Consider the following 15,997-nt stretch of genomic DNA (forward strand, 5'->3'; position numbering starts at 1 on the left):
ATAAATTGTATCATATTGCTCCATCAAGGCCAAAACCATGATTGCTGGGAGTGAAGACAGGTTGTATCTGTACAAATTGCTCATAGATGAGACCGGACATTACAGATCATGGCAGAGATTTATGAGAAAATCCCTGTCAGCAGCATTATTCAAAAATGTTGTGTGGCTCATTATACTTTGAAGGAAGAAAGGGTGGATCAACAGCAAATGTCATTGCATCACCTGGTCAAGCTATCTCCATGAAATCTCCAACTAGATTGCCGTTCAAGTCAAGGAAATGTAAAGCACCTGGGTTTGTCTCAATTCTTCAAGGGCGAGAGGAAGGATGGAACTGAGATTCATAAACATGTTAGTTAGAGTCACCAACTAGTGCTCTGTTTAGTTGGACAAATGGACACATCACTGGTTTCAATGAAGCACTAACCACAGGGCAACTGATTACAACAGTTCTTCATCCTCTTCCTCTAAACAAAGTCTGCAAAGGCCACATTATCATTTGTGATAGCAGCTTTCAATACAGGCTGGTGATCTTGAAAAGTACACTTATGGAGGAAACATTTAATTTGTCAAACAACGTTTTTATATAACGGCATGACTCTGATCATTTGTGTGAAGACAGTTACCTGGTCTGATCTCATTAGGCGAGGACCAAACTGTCTGGGAGGAGAAAAATTGCAGCACGGAGTCTTTGCATCAGCAGATTTACAGATCACAATGGTGTCTGAACTATAGTGCTGTACCCAAACTATGGACTCATATGTTGCAGCCAATGTAGGTCCATTGTGTTCTTCCATGAGAATGACATCTCTTCATTCCATAATGACGGAAACCAGCTTTTAACAACAGGTTATCGTCAGAAATGGCCATATAGATGTTGATATGTAACCTTTTATTTTTCATCTGATGGCTTTTTGACATCAGCCAGGTTTAAGTGCTAGACAACACTGCCTAGAAACCATGCCACAGGCAAATAAATCTATCACACGCTTAAAAAAAAAAGTGGTCTTAATACTTTAAAATTAGACAGTTGTGAGATGCAGTGGAGCAGAAATTCATCATCTGCCCAAACATCAGGCACAATGTTCACCTTTGGTTGAGTTTTGAATTCTGGAAATGTGCAGTCATTTTCTCTCTCTCTGAATCAATAAAGAGGGTTTTCTTGATTGTCTGCTTCCAAGTGAAGTCTTCAATAAGGAATGAGGTAAAGTGTCAAAGTGTAGATGAGCTTCTGACACTGATGGTGAAATGAATTGACCATCTCAATCCTTCCTAAGCGTCACTGTTTCAGTGTTTGATGCATTTCTGCCACAGTTTCAGGGGCTACTGCAGTGTAATACTGTGAATTATGTAGAGACCAACATCTGTGCATTATATATCACATTAATTCACTATTTCTTTTATCAGACATTCAAAGATATTCAAAGGCTGCTGTTCTGCCAAATAGGTTGTTTACCTTCAGACTGACATTTAAAATGGATTACAATATCACAGTGTTAATGTGAAAACAAACTTGAATGCAACCACAAAACCTACCTGCTTTAGCAATACAAAATGGCTGCACCCTCATGAGAATGGGCTCCCAGCCATAACAGGGCATAAAGTAAAATACTGCCATTTTATTTTTAAGCAATTCATCATTATTTGCGGAATTGTGTGACAGCAATACAAATAGAATTCAATTTTGAATGTAATAGAGATATCTAGTAAAATTCCTACATTGACAATAAATATTACATTACAGAATTCCAAGAATTAAACATTCCAAAACACAAAGATATTAGGTAGCTGTATGCAATAAAGCACAAAAACAGTGTGTGGGGAGTCTGGGCAGATAGGGGAAGCCCTAAATGAGTTTTTTGCTTTGGTTTTCACTACAGAAAGGGTCTTTGTTGTGAATGAGAACTTTTAGGAGCCAGAAAACAGGCTTGAACAGATCAAGATTGAGGAGGCTGATGTGCTGGAAATTTTAGCAAACATTAAGATTGATAAGTCCCCAGATTTATCCTAGGTTGCTCTGGGAAGCGAGAAAGGAGGTTGCTAAGCCATTGGCGAAGATCTTTGCTTCCTCACTCTGCACGTATCAGAGGACTGGAGGGAGGTGAATGTTGCTCCTCTTTTCAAGAAAGGGAATAGAGAAATCCCTGGCAATTACAGACCAGTCAGTCTTACATTTGTGGTCAGCAAAGGTTTGGAAATAATTCTGAGGGACAGGATTTATGACTATTTGGAAAAGCATAGCATGATTAAAAGCAGTTAGCATGGCTTTGTGAGGGGCAGGTTATGCCTCACAAAGCTTATTGAGTTCTTTGAGGAGGTGACGAGACAGGTTGACGAAAGTCAGGCAGTGGATGTGGAGTATATGGGCTTCAGCAAGGCATTTGATAAAGTTCCCCATGATAGGCTCATAAAGTCAGGAGGTATGGGATACAGGGAGATTTAGCTGATTGGATTCAGAATTAGTTAGCTGACCGAAGGCAGAGAATAGATGGAAAGTTTTCTGCCTGGAGATCAGTGGTGAGTGGTGTTCCGCAGGGCTGTGTTCTTGGACCTCTGCTCTTCGTAGTTTTTAATAAATGACTTGGATGAGGAGGTTGAGGGATGGGTTAGTAAATTTGCAGATGACTCAAAGGTTAGAGGTTCCATTGATTGTATCGAGGGCTGTTGCAGGTGCAGCACAGCATAGACAGGATGCAGAGCTGAGCTGAGAAATGGCGGATGGAGTTCAACCTGGATAAATGTAAAGTGATGCAGTTTGGAAGGACAAACTTGATTGCTGAATATAGGATTAAAGACAGGATTCTTGTACAAATGCATAGATTCATCAAAGTTGTCACCCAAGTGGATAGGGCTGTTAAGGTGTTTTGGCACTTATTAACAGGGGGATCAAGTTTAAGAGCCGCGAGGTTTTGCTACAGCTTTACAAAACACTGGTGAGACCACACTTGAAATATTATGTCCAGTTCTGGTTGCCCTACTATAGGAAAGATACAAAGGCTTTGGAGAGGGTGCAAAGAAGGTTTATCAGGATGCTGCCTGGATTGCAGGGCTTGTCTTCTGAAGAGAGGTTGACTGAGCTCAGACTTTCCTCTCTGGAGAGGAAGGAGAGAGGTGACCTGATCAAGGAGTACAAGGTAATGAGGGGCATGGATAGAGTTGATAGCCAGAGACTTTTCCCCTGCTACGAGGGGTCATAGTTTTAAGGTATTAAGAGGAAGGTATAGAGGAGACGTCAGAGGTAGGTTCTTTTCGCAGAGAGTTGTGAACGCATAGAATGCGTTGCCAGCGGTGGTGGTGGAAGCAGAGTCATTAGGGACATTTAAGCGACTGCTGGACATGCACATGGACAGCAGTGAATTGAGGAGTGCGTAGGTTAGGTTATTTTATTTCAGATTATAATTAATCCTCAGCACATCATCATGGATTGAAGGGCCTGTTGTATGCTGTACTTTTCCATGTTCTATGCTCTAAAACATTTCAAAACAATAGGCTTGAAATACTTTACAGATTGAACATGATTATTATGATAGGAAGATAATCAAGGTGAATTCAAATCCAAGTGGAAGATTTCTGAATCAGTAATCAGCATTATCTATTTATTGCAAAAATAAGCATTGTGGCCTAATATCACATCCACTATAATTTGTCCAATTGTCAATATTTTGCAGTTCATATTGAGTACAATCAAAAATACTCACCACTGCCTCGAATCCAAATTTTTAAGTTCCCTTAATAGTTTTGAGTTTTTCTTCAGAAGATGAAAACTATTCCTTAGAACAAAAGAAGGAGGAATACCTTAGAACCTAAATGAAACATGCAACAAGTAACAGCTTTATTTTCACAAGTACGAATGCATCATTTCGGGATTTACATTCAGAGGTACCTTGTTCGGTGCTCTGAAAGCTAGTGTGCTTCCAATTAAACCTGTTGGACTATAACCTGGTGTTGTGATTTTTAACTTTGTACACCCCAGTCCAACACCGGCATCTCCAAACGAAGGTGCATATGAGAATTTGAGAGTTCTGGCAGAAAATGGAGTGAGACAGATGGTGTTTGAGTTAGAAATATGTGCTTTTAGTAATGAAAAGGCAAGAACACATTTTAGGAGTGGAGGGGAAAGGTGTTTTCATAATGAATTGGTAGTTCGGTAGTTTGCAAGGACAAAGGCATAAAAAGTGGGTTTTTTTTGAACGGGCGAGTATGACACCAGATTTGAAGAGAAGCGGAATAATATCCATGGGAAGAAGGATGGTCAATAAAAAAAAAGTTTGATGAATGGCTTGTAATCAAGTCGGAAACACTACAGTCTAGTTCTCATACAGATAGTGAAAGACAAACAAGTTAGCTCAACCAAATTTGACTTATTTCCTTACTGTCATTATTTAATTTCAAACCAGCTGGGCAGATGCAAGTTCAACTTTTAAGGCAGAGATTTCATTGACATTTGATAAAAATATCTCAGAGCTGCACCTTTAAATTTCTTGAATTTTCCAATGAGAATCGGCGACTATTTTGAGCATTGACCCTCAGCTAATGCTTAAAAATTCCTCAGGATGTAAAGAAACATAAATTAAGTTAATTTAGATTTAACTGAACTTCTGTTACAACACAAAAAAAACAAAATTATATGTTCTCTGACGAAGCTTAGCTGATAAGCATTCAACATTTGTTCAAGTTTTCCAGACACCTCAGCTCTCTTTTGAGATTAATTTTTTCAAGAAGACTCAAGAAAATGCAAGTGATAACTCATCTACAGTTATCTAATTCAGCAGTTAGTGACAAGTTGACTCTAGTTAACTGACTTAATTGAAAGTTCAATCAAGGTGAAGACTCCGTACTCTCAGTGTGCAGCTAACTGGTGAGAAAATTTTGCAATGAGATTAAATAGCTACAGCCAAAGAAATGTATAAAAAGGATTTGAGAAGAGATACTTCAGAATTCTACAAAGATGTGGCTAACCTTGAAACAAACCAGCTTGAAACTTTCAATTCAGTGAATCCTCTGGTCTTGAACCATTCAAGTGTGATTAACTCTCCCAACAAGTGTATGTGTAATTATTAACAGTATTCATTGCATTCTGAATTCTTGTGAAAGCCAAGAAATTCCCATTTTCTAGTTGAATAACTAACAAAAAGGGACCAGTCATCTCCAAACAACTGGATCTTCATGTTTCAAACACTCATTTTTATTTTAATACCTCCTATATCTATGTCTGCTATTCTACATCTGTATTCAGGAAAATAGGAAAGGAAGGGTGGTAATATTGATTAAGGAGACCACTGTAATGCTGAAGAGTGTGTTCCAAAGGGTTCCAAAATGTATTTGGCTCAGTGGGTTGTTTTTTGGAGGGGGGTGTGGAGGAGGAGAAAAGGTGCAATTACATTGTTCAATGTAGTTTACAGACTGCCAACTGGTAAAGACAACAAAGAGGAACAAATTTACAAAAAAAACTGCAGGCAGGTGCAAGAATTATAGATCACTGCAACAGGGACTTCATGATCTACATATAGGTATTTGCATATGGGGTAAAGAATTCTATGGAATTCAGGAAAATTTCCTATAGAAGTGTGTTTAAAGTGCAATGTGAAATGAGCGATCGCTCGTCTTGATCTGTGGAAATTAGGTGAATAAAGAAATAGTAGGGCAATTTAGGTTAGTCAGGAAAAAGGACAAGGAACGTTGCGAAGTAAAAATAATTAATTCATAGAAAGCCACCTTCAATGGGATTAGAATGGATCTGACCGAAGTTAATTATAATCAAAGATTCACTGGCAAACATATCACTGTGTAACACAAGCTATTTTTAAAGAGACATTTTGGCCACAGTCAATGTTATATTGCTACAAGGGAGAAGATAAGAAAAACAAATTCAGAGCTCACTGGGTGACAAAAAATAGTTGAGATTAAGAAAAACGTACATGCAACAACAGCAGGTGAATAATATCATTAAAGATGAGGTTAAATACAAAAGGTTATAACAATAAAACAAATTTAAATATCAAAAGATTCAGAGGAAAATTAGAAAAGCAAATAGGAGCAAGAGTGTGAGAAACATTGGCAGTCAACATAAAAGACAATCTAAAAGTCTCTATAAGAGCAGCAAAATGAATGGGGTAGATCAAAGACCAAAAAAAAAGGGATTTATGCATAAACGTAGTTGGCTTGACAGAAGCTAAAGAATGTTATTACACTCATGAAGATAATGCTGTAATGTCATACAGACAGATGATTTACACATTTGAAATTGATGAGGTATAGAACAGACAACTTTTTTTTAGCAGTGGGTAAGTTACTGCAGACAAGCTGGATGTATATGAAGGGAAAGTTGGTGGACAAGTAGTAGTTGATTGGTCTGTGAAATGGTGCTCAGTTGTTGATGACAAAGGTCTTCTGTCTGCCAACACCAACATGATTGGCTCCTAGGAAACTGAACAGTTTGAGGCCGTGAATGAGGTAGACAGAAGGCTATCCAGATCTATGGGAAAGATAGTTTTCTCTGCCATAAAATAACACCTAAAACTGGATTATTTTCCTTTACAAGTTCCTGTCAGCTGTTGCTTTCAATCAATGTCAGAAACCTCAATTTTTCAAACATGTCATATTTCATTTGGACTTTGAGCAATTGATGATACAGTGCTTTGTGCCTCCTAGAGAAAGTGAGAAATACTTGGGGAAGAGCAAGAGATATGACAGCGCGATGAATAGCAAATTCTAACAAGTCCAAAAGAATCCCAGTGAATCCCGTGGACAGAAACCAGACTTTCCCTCTAGAGTCATGGAGTCCGACACACAGAAAAGGTCCTTCAGCCCAAACTGGTCCATGCTGACCAAAATGTCCATGTACGCTAACCCCATTTCCCTGCACTTGGCCCATATCCTTCTAAACCTATCATATCAAAGTGTGGGCTCACCAACATCCTGTACAACTGTAACATAAACTCCCAACTTCTATACTCAATGCCCTGACTGATGAAGTCCAGCGTGCCAAAAGCCTTCTTCACTGCCCTGTCTACCTGTGACTCTATTTTGAGAGAACCATGTATCTCAACTCCAAGGTCCCTCTGTTCCACTACACTCAAAGTTTGAGAGAAGATTTGTAGCTCGGGTGCTCGTTGCTGTGGTTCTGTTCGCCGAGCTGGAAGTTTTTGTTGCAAACGTTTCGTCCCCTGTCTAGGTGACATCCTCAGTGCTTGGGACCCTCCTGTGAAGCGCTTCTGTGGTTTTTTGCGAATACCTTGTATAGGTGTTCCTCTTCCTCTTTTTGCACTTCTGGTGTGCTGCAGTGTGTTGTGGCCCTTTAAAAACACGGAAATAGAGAATACACACCGGATCATCAACTCCACACTCACAGGAATCCGATTCACAAGAGAGGAAGAAAAGGACAACCAACTCCCATTCCTAGACGTGAGGGTACAGAGAACACCAAACGGAGAATTCACCACTAAGGTACACAGGAAAGCCACACACACAGACCAAGTCCTGAACTATGAAAGCAACCACCCCGATACACACAAATGAAGTTGCATCAAGACACTATTCAAAAGGGCCACAATACACTGCAGCACACCAGAACTGCAAAAAGAGGAAGAGGAACACCTATACAAGGTATTCGCAAAAAACGGATATCCTCGCAATTTCATCAACAGATGCCTAAGGGAAAGACAACATAACGAGGACATGCCGCAACCCAAAGGACTAGCCACACTACCATACATCAAGAACATCTCTGAAATGACAGCCAGACTACTGCGACCACTAGGACTTATAACAGCACACAAACCAACAGCCACTCTCAGACAACAACTCACCAAAACGAAGGACCCGATACCCAGCATGAGCAAAACTAATGTAGTGTACAAAATCCCATGCAAGGACTGCACAAAACACTACATAGGACAAACAGGAAGACAGCTAACGATCCGCATCCGCGAACATCAACTAGCCACGAAACGACACGACCAGCTATCCCTAGTAGCCACACATGCAGACGACAAGCAACATGAATTTGACTGGGACAACACTACCATTATAGGGCAAGCGAAACAAAGAACAGCCAGGGAATTCCTAGAAGCATGGCACTCATCCACAAACTCCATCAACAAACACATAGACCTGGACCCAATATACCGGCCACTACAGCGGACAGCTGAAACTGACAACCGGAAGCGGCAGGGACTGGCCACTATAAATGCCGGAGGAAACACCACAGAAGCGCTTCACAGGAGGGTCCCAAGCACTGAGGATGTCACCTAGACAGGGGACGAAACGTTTGCAACAACAACTTCCAGCTCGGCGAACAGAACCACAGCAGTTCCACTACACTCCTTAAGGCCCTACCATTCACCATTAAACTCCTTTCAAAATGCAAGACCTCACACTTTTCTATATTAAACTCCATTTGCTATTTATAGGCCCACTTCCGCAGCTGATCAAGGTCCTGCTGCAATTTCTGACAATCTTCCTCAGTGTCCACAATACCTCTTACTTTAGCGTCATCTGCAAACTTACTAATCATGCCTTGTACATTCTCATCCAAATCCCTGATATAGTAATATCTCAATCTTTGTGTCTGTCAGCATCAGGGAGTATTTCATAAGGCAAAGTTTGTATTTATTTATCGGTAGGTAAAACCTATTTAACCGCAATAAATAGTAATCCATAAGTACAGAAATCTAATTCAGAATTTCTGTCAACCTGGGTCTAAAAGACAGGTAAATTAGGGAATTTTGCATAGTTTTACAAAATTTTTAACTTTTTTTGACAACTCCAAGAATAGCCAATCCTGATTTTCAGTGCACCATTCCAGTAAGGTATAATAATAGGCAAGTTGATGACATTGGTGAATAAGTGACAGATGAAATTTAATGCAGAGAAGTGTGAAGAAATTTATTTCGACAAGAATAATGTGGAAAGATAATATAAAATAGAGGCTACAATTTTAAATAGGGTGCAAGAGCAGGGGGAGCTGGATGCAGATGTGAATTAATCATGGCAGATTGAGAGCAGTTGACAACACGTCCCAGGCTTTTTCAAGGAAAGATAGAGTACGAAAGCAAGAAAATTATGTTAAACTCACATAAATTGTTAGTTCAGCATTAACTAGAGCATTGTGTGAAGGAATTAAAGAGGCTGCAGAAAATATTCAAGAGAATTAAGTTCATCTTCCCTGGAACTAGCTAAGGAGATTGACAGGAGGACAAGTGAGCGTGTTCTCTTTGAAAATGGAAGGTTGAAAGGTGACTTGCTTGAGGCATTCAAGATCATGAAGCCTAGATAGAGGAGCTAAGAATCTGTTCCTATTGATGAAAGGATTGAAAACTAATTGGAACGTATTTAAGATTATTAGAAATAATGCAAAGAGGGTATGATGGAATTTTTTCCATGCAGCAACTGATGAGGACCTGGAAAGTGTGGTGGGGACAGGGTCAATGGATGCATTCAATATGGAATAACTGGACTACTATCTGAAAGGAAAGGTGGTGAGAGAAATGGGGCGAAAGTGGACAGTGGCATCAGATGAATTGCTCCTTCAGAAAGCCAGAACAGAAACAATGGGCAAAATGTATTCCTTGTCCATTCAATTGCTCAGACGCCAATTTTTTTTTTTTAAGTTTCAACTTTGATGACAATACAGTCAGTTTCCCACAAATGGTTTCAACAATATTGGACACATATTAAAATTCTCATACAGTCAATACAAACAGATGAGATAAAATGGCTGCTATTGTTCTGTTTTTCTTATTTGTGCTTACATCATTTCTGAAAGGACTACGAGTAGTGAAAACTGAGACCAGAGTTTCTGCTTCTATGTCTATATTTTACCAACTGCTCTTTTATGTTTTCAATGCATCTGGGTGTTGCTAGCTAGGTCACTATTTCTGGACCATCCCCCAGTTGTTTCCTTCTTGGCCTGCTGTATACAATTGAGTAGCTTGATAGGCCATTTAATATTCAACCAAATTGCTGTCAATCTGGAGTCACACATAGGCCAGACCAGCTAAGGAAGGCAGACTTTCCTTCTCTGAAGCACATTGCTTAACTTTTCATTATGATTTTGAAAGCATCAAGAATTATGAAGACATTCATAACTGGAGATGTTCCTTTAGGGTAAGGTAGCATATGGAGGTCGTTGTACATTAATGTAGTTCAGAAAACTTTACATTTTCCTGTTTATTGTTAAGGCTTTGCCAACCTCATTTATTAAAAGCATGAATGATGGCACGCTTTTTACACAGTGGACATCACATCCAAGGCCAACCGGTTAACGCTTAATGTTTCCAAACACTTCTACCCTGGTCATAGAAAGCATCAGAAGCGGGAACCCTGGCAGATGGTTCTACCAAGTTAGGAGCATGGGAACCAATTGAAACATCTTTACCTTGATGTCTGAAGTTGACCTATGTGTTAGTTAACTACTAAGTTAACCAAATAAACTACAAAATTTGCAAACATTTCTCGCTCTTAGATTGTACCAATTGTAAAAATATCTGGAACAGTTTCACAGTAATCCAAATATTTCATTCTTCTTGAATCTTGGTATAATTTGCTGCAAGTAATACATTCATGAAATAGAAAGAGAAAATTGGAGCAGGAGCAGGTCATTCAGTCTTTCAAAACTGTTTGATCATGGCTGACCATCCTACTTTTGACTGCAAACATGAATATATTATCAAGCATTACCTTCCTATTACCTAGTTCTCAAATTAGGTGGTTTAAATTGATCAATTTCTAATCTTCAATTTAAAAATTCTGAATTGGCTTGTCATTTGAATTCAGACTGAGCGAGTGCGATATCATACTTCCAAAAATATGTTTGTGAAAGATAGAATCAGACTCTTACCCAAAACTGAAACCAGAAAATGCTGGAAATACTCAGGTCAGACACATCTGGGAGAGACACCAAATTAACATTCAGATAACTTTAAAATAAGATTAATTCAAAAACATTAATCTGTTACCTCTCATATGCTGCCTGAGCCCCAGGTATTTCAGATTCCCAACATTTAGTTTTTCACTACTTTTAGAAGCATTTACCTACACTGTTATGCATTACAACCAAGCACCACCTCATCATCAACATCATTACAATTTGTGTACATTTAAAGAGACATAACTAAATCCCAGCTAAATTCTACCACCAGAAACTAATGTGCGAGTATACAATAGCTCCTACCAGGGACAAGTTATTTTCTTGTTCCATCATCAGTACTATCATATTTGTTGTTGCCTGAGGAGCAATCTCAAATATTGAAGAAAAAATGATCAATTCCAATGAACTCTCTCGATGCAGTAATATTAGAAGCTCAGCGACGAACACTTTGAAAAGAAAAAAATATAGAAGCACAAGCACTTAGGAGGACTTTATCTCAAAGCAAGCTAAATAAGTTTCTGCAGGCTATAAAAGAAGATCTACCCTTCAACTATTATGGTACGAGTTAATTGGAGAAATAATTGACAAGTAGACTATTATTTATTATCAGTCACAGTCTCTCCTGCATAGGCACCTGTATAGGGATGTAGCACGGGCCACTTTGCATCAACCAAAGGAAGTGGAAAATTGAACCCATACACAAACCAACAGATGGTTAAGTATTGAATTACAGGTATGAATAGATTTCATGAAAGGATTTTAGCTTGTATTTACCCCAGCAGCTATGGCACTATTGCATTTAAACTTTAAACGTGAGGACAGATATTAATCCACAATTCACTTTGGACAGGATTGAGAAAAATTTGAAAGGAAAATGATGAGGCATGCCTTGAAACATGCCATTTTGTAGGGGAGAATAAACAAAATGGTACACAATGCGCAGTTAACACCATGATACATTTCTGTACAAACTGTACCAGTAGATTGGGTTATTGCAAACATTTAAAAGAATACCTTAGATGCAAAACAAAAATGGTGCAAATGATATCAAGCAGCCACCTTTGATAATCAAAATTAAGTCACTGAATATTTTTGGTCGAAGCTACCTTGAGAAAGTTTCCAGCCACTGATCTTTGCCATCCTATAATAGGAATATTCTCATTCATCTTTAAGATGACATTAGAATAAAGGAGAAACAAATTTTTCATTGAAAACAACATTCAGGCCAGTGCACAGTTTCAGAATTACAACAACAAAGATTTAATTACAATCTTAGGCTCGAATGGTGAAGTGGTAGTGCCCCTGTGAGCCAGGAGTCCTCAGTTCAAGTCGACCTGCTCCAGAGATGTGTTATAATATCTCTGAACAGGTTGATTAGAAAATACCAACAAGTCAACAAAATGAGTGCAACATAAGGTGATCAAAACCTTAACAGACATCATCCTAAAAACTTACTTGTTGGTCTCTCAGATAAATTTGTCAATGAAATTCTTCAAATAGGATCTAACTCGAGAATCAATCCAAATAGTAGTGGATAGAGACTAGAAAATCGCTCAAGAAACATCAATTGGCAGAAGTTGTATTTAATGCAGAACATTCAATGGGCATGTTGATTATTTAACGCACTGACCAGAGAAGGTAGACTTCCTAACTGAAAACTTAACTGTAGGTAACAATATTAAAGGATAACTGGAGCTCTTTCTGGGGAAAGTGAGAGCCTTACAAACATGATGGTCTTCACATGAACCAGAGGGGTACCAATATCTTAGGGGGGCGCGAGTTTAAGCTAATGCAGCAGGGGCATGGGAACCTGAATTGTAGTTCAAATGTACAGGAGGTTGAGGGTGGTGAGGTCAGGGGTAGGTTTACAAGGTTGAGAGAGTGCACTGGCAATCAAGATATTGGTTTGAAATGTGTGTATTTCAATGCCAGGAGCATCTGGAATAAGGTGGGTGAACTTGCAGCATGGGTTAGTAACCTGGGATTTCCACGTTGTGGCCATGTCAGAGACATGGCAAGAGGAGAGAAACGAATGGCTATTGCAGATTCCAGAATTTAGGTGTTTCAGCAAGAACAGAGAAGATGGTAAACGAGGCAGGGAGTGTGGCACTGTTAATCAAGGGTAGTATTGCAGCAGAGATAACGTTTAAGGATTCATCCACTGAGATAGTTTGGGTTGAGGTTTGAAACAGGAAAAGAGGTCACCCTGTTGCGGATTGTTCCAGGGATGTAGAGGAAAGAATAGCAAAGATGATTCTCGATAGCAGTGAGAGTAACAGGGTAGTTATTATGGGGGACATTTAACTTCCCCAATATTGACTGGGAATACTATAGTTCAAGTAGTTTAGATGGGTCAGTTTTTGTTTAGTCTGTGCAGGAGGGTTTTCTGACACAATATGTAGACAGGCCAACAAGAGGCAATGCCATAATTAGATTTGGTACTGGGGAATGAACCCAGCCAGGTGTTAGATTTGGAGGTAGGTGAGCACTTTGGTGATAGTGACCATAATTCGATTAAGTTTATAATACCAATGGGCAGGGATAGGTATATACCACAGGGAAAGAGGTATAACTGGGGGAAAGGCAATTATGATGCAATGGGGAAAGAAACTGCAGGGGATGCACAGTCTTGAAATGTGGAGCATATTCAAGGAACAGCTACCGCAGGTCCTAGATAATTATATACCTATTAGGCAGGGAGGTAGTTGTCGAGAGAGGGAACCATGGTTTAGTAAAGAAGTTGAAGCTCTTGTCAAGAGGAAGAGAAAGACTTATGTGAGGAGGCGGCGTGAAGGCTCAGTTAGGGGGCTTGAGAGTTATAAGTTAGCTAGAAAAGATCTAAAGAGAGGGCAAAGAAGAGCCAGGAGGGGACCTGAGAAATTGTTGGTGGATAGGATCAAGGAAAACTCTAAGGCTTCTATAGGTATATCAGGAATAAAAGAATGACTGGAGTAAGATTAGGGCCAAAGATACAAAGATTAGGACCAGTTCAAAATACGTACAACACAGATGGCCTCCTTCTTCAAGGACCGCAATTTCCCCCCCGACGTGGTCGACGGTGCCCTCCACCGCATCTCCTCCACTTCCCGCTCCTCCGCCCTTGAGCCCCGCCCCTCCAACCGCCACCAGGACAGAACCCCACTGGTCCTCACCTACCACCCCACCAATCTCCATGTACAGCGCATCATCCGCCGTCACTTCCGCCACCTCCAAACAGACCCCAGCACCAAGGATATATTTCCCTCCCCTCCCCTATCAGCTTTCCGTAGAGACCACTCCCTCCGCGACTCCCTTGTCAGATCCACACCCCCCACCGACCCAACCACCACTCCCGGCACCTTCCCTTGCAACCGCAGGAGGTGCAACACTTGCGCCCACACCTCCCCCCTCACTTCTCTCCAAGGCCCCAAGGGAAACTTCCATATCCGCCACAGATTCACCTGCACCTCCACCCACATCATCTACTGCATCCGCTGCAGCCGGTGTGGCCTCCTCTATATTGGGGAGACAGGCCGCCTACTTGTGGAGCGATTCAGAGAGCACCTCTGGGCCACCCGGACGAACCAACCCAACCAACCTGTGGCACAGCATTTCAACTCCCCCTCCCACTCCACCGAGGATATGCAGGTCATTGGACTCATCCACCGCCAAACCACAACAACCTGACGGTCGGAGGAGGAGCGTCTTATCTTCCGACTGGGAACCCTCCAACCGCAGGGGATGAACTTGGACTTCACCAGTTTCTTCATCCCCCCTCCCCCCACCTTGTCTCAGCCGGATCCCTCCAGCCCGGCACCGCCTTCCTGACCTGCAGTCTTCTTCTTGACCTCTCCGCCTCCATCCTACTCCGACCTATCACCCTCACCTTGACCTCTTTCCACCTATCACATTTCCAACTCCCCTCCTCCAAGTCCCTCCTCCCTACCTTTTATCTTCTCCTGCTGAACACACTCTGCTCATTCCTGAAGAAGGGCCTGTGCCCGAAACGTCGAATCTCCTGTTCCCTGGATGCTGCCTGACCTGCTGTGCTGTTCCAGCAATAAAGTTTCAACCAAAGATACTAGTGCAAAGTTGTGTGTGGAATCTGAGGACATAGGGGAAGTGCTTAATGAATACTTTTTGTCAGTATTCACATTGGAAAAGGGCAATGTTAGTGAGAATACGGAGATACAGGCTACAAGATTAGATGGGATTAAGGTTCACAAAGAGGAGATTTTAGCAATTTTGAAAGATCTGAAATTAAGTAAGACCCCTGGGCCGGATGGGACTTTTCCTTGGATTCGCTGGGAAGCGATTGCCGAGCCTTTGGCTTCCATCTTTATCTCATCATTGTTGACAAGAGTAGTGCTAGAAGACAGAATGTTGTTCCCTTGTTGAAGGGGAGAGTCAAGACAACCCTGGTAATTATACGCCAGTGAACCTTACTTTGGTTGTGGGTGAGGTGTTGGAAAGGTTATAAGAGATAGGATTTATAATCATCCGGAGAGGAATAATTTGATTAGGGATAGTCAACACGGTTTTGTGAAAGGTAGGTTGTGCATCACTCACCTTATTGAGTTCTTCGAGGTGGTGACAAAACAGGTTGATGAAGGTAAAGTGGTTGATGCAATGTATATGGACTTCAGTAAGGCGTTTGATAAGGTTCCACATGATAGGCTATTGCACAAAATAAGGAGTTTCGGATTGAAGGTGATTTACCGGTTTGGATCAGAAATTGGCTAGCTGAAAGAAGACAGAGGGTTGTGGTTGATGAGAAATGTCCATCCTGGAGCTCAGTTACCAGCGGTGTCCTGCAAGGATCTGTTTTGGGACCACTGCTGCTTGTCATTTTTATAAATGATCTGGAGGTGGGTGGAGAAGGATGGGTGAGTAAATTTTCAGATGACACTAAGGTAGGCAGAGTTGTGGATATTGCCGAAGGACGTTGTGGGTTACAGAGGAACATAGGTATGGTGCAGAGCTGGGCTGAGAAGTGGTAAATAGAGTTTCATGTGGAAAAGCGTGAGGTAGTTCACTTCGGAAGTAGTGACAGAAATGCAGAGTACTGGGCTAATGGAAAAATCCTTGGCAGCATAGATGAATACAGAGATCTCAGTGTCTAGGTGTACAAATCCCTGAACGTTGCCACCC

The 15,997-nt window shown here is 40.8% G+C and overlaps 1 protein-coding gene across 6 annotated transcripts in view; it reads right to left on the bottom strand.

Moving 5' to 3' along the window:
- The window catches only part of ralgapa2 (Ral GTPase activating protein catalytic subunit alpha 2), a 562,522-nt gene that overhangs the window by 265,759 nt on the left and 280,766 nt on the right, over window positions 1–15,997 (bottom strand). For 5 of the 6 annotated variants that reach the window (XM_043696530.2, XM_043696527.2, XM_087991613.1 and 2 more), the window contains one exon: window positions 3,696–3,767. In XM_043696530.2, the coding sequence (XP_043552465.2) occupies window positions 3,696–3,767 (72 nt within the window). Of the gene's footprint in view, window positions 1–3,695; window positions 3,768–11,170; window positions 11,314–15,997 lie in introns of those variants that run through there. The other variant, XR_015758519.1, reaches the window with a different exon arrangement.

The sequence above is a fragment of the Chiloscyllium plagiosum genome, unplaced genomic scaffold (assembly GCF_037043375.1).
Source record: "Chiloscyllium plagiosum isolate Xiang-an unplaced genomic scaffold, Cpla_swu_hap1 HiC_scaffold_10, whole genome shotgun sequence".
Classification (NCBI taxonomy): domain Eukaryota; kingdom Metazoa; phylum Chordata; class Chondrichthyes; order Orectolobiformes; family Hemiscylliidae; genus Chiloscyllium; species Chiloscyllium plagiosum.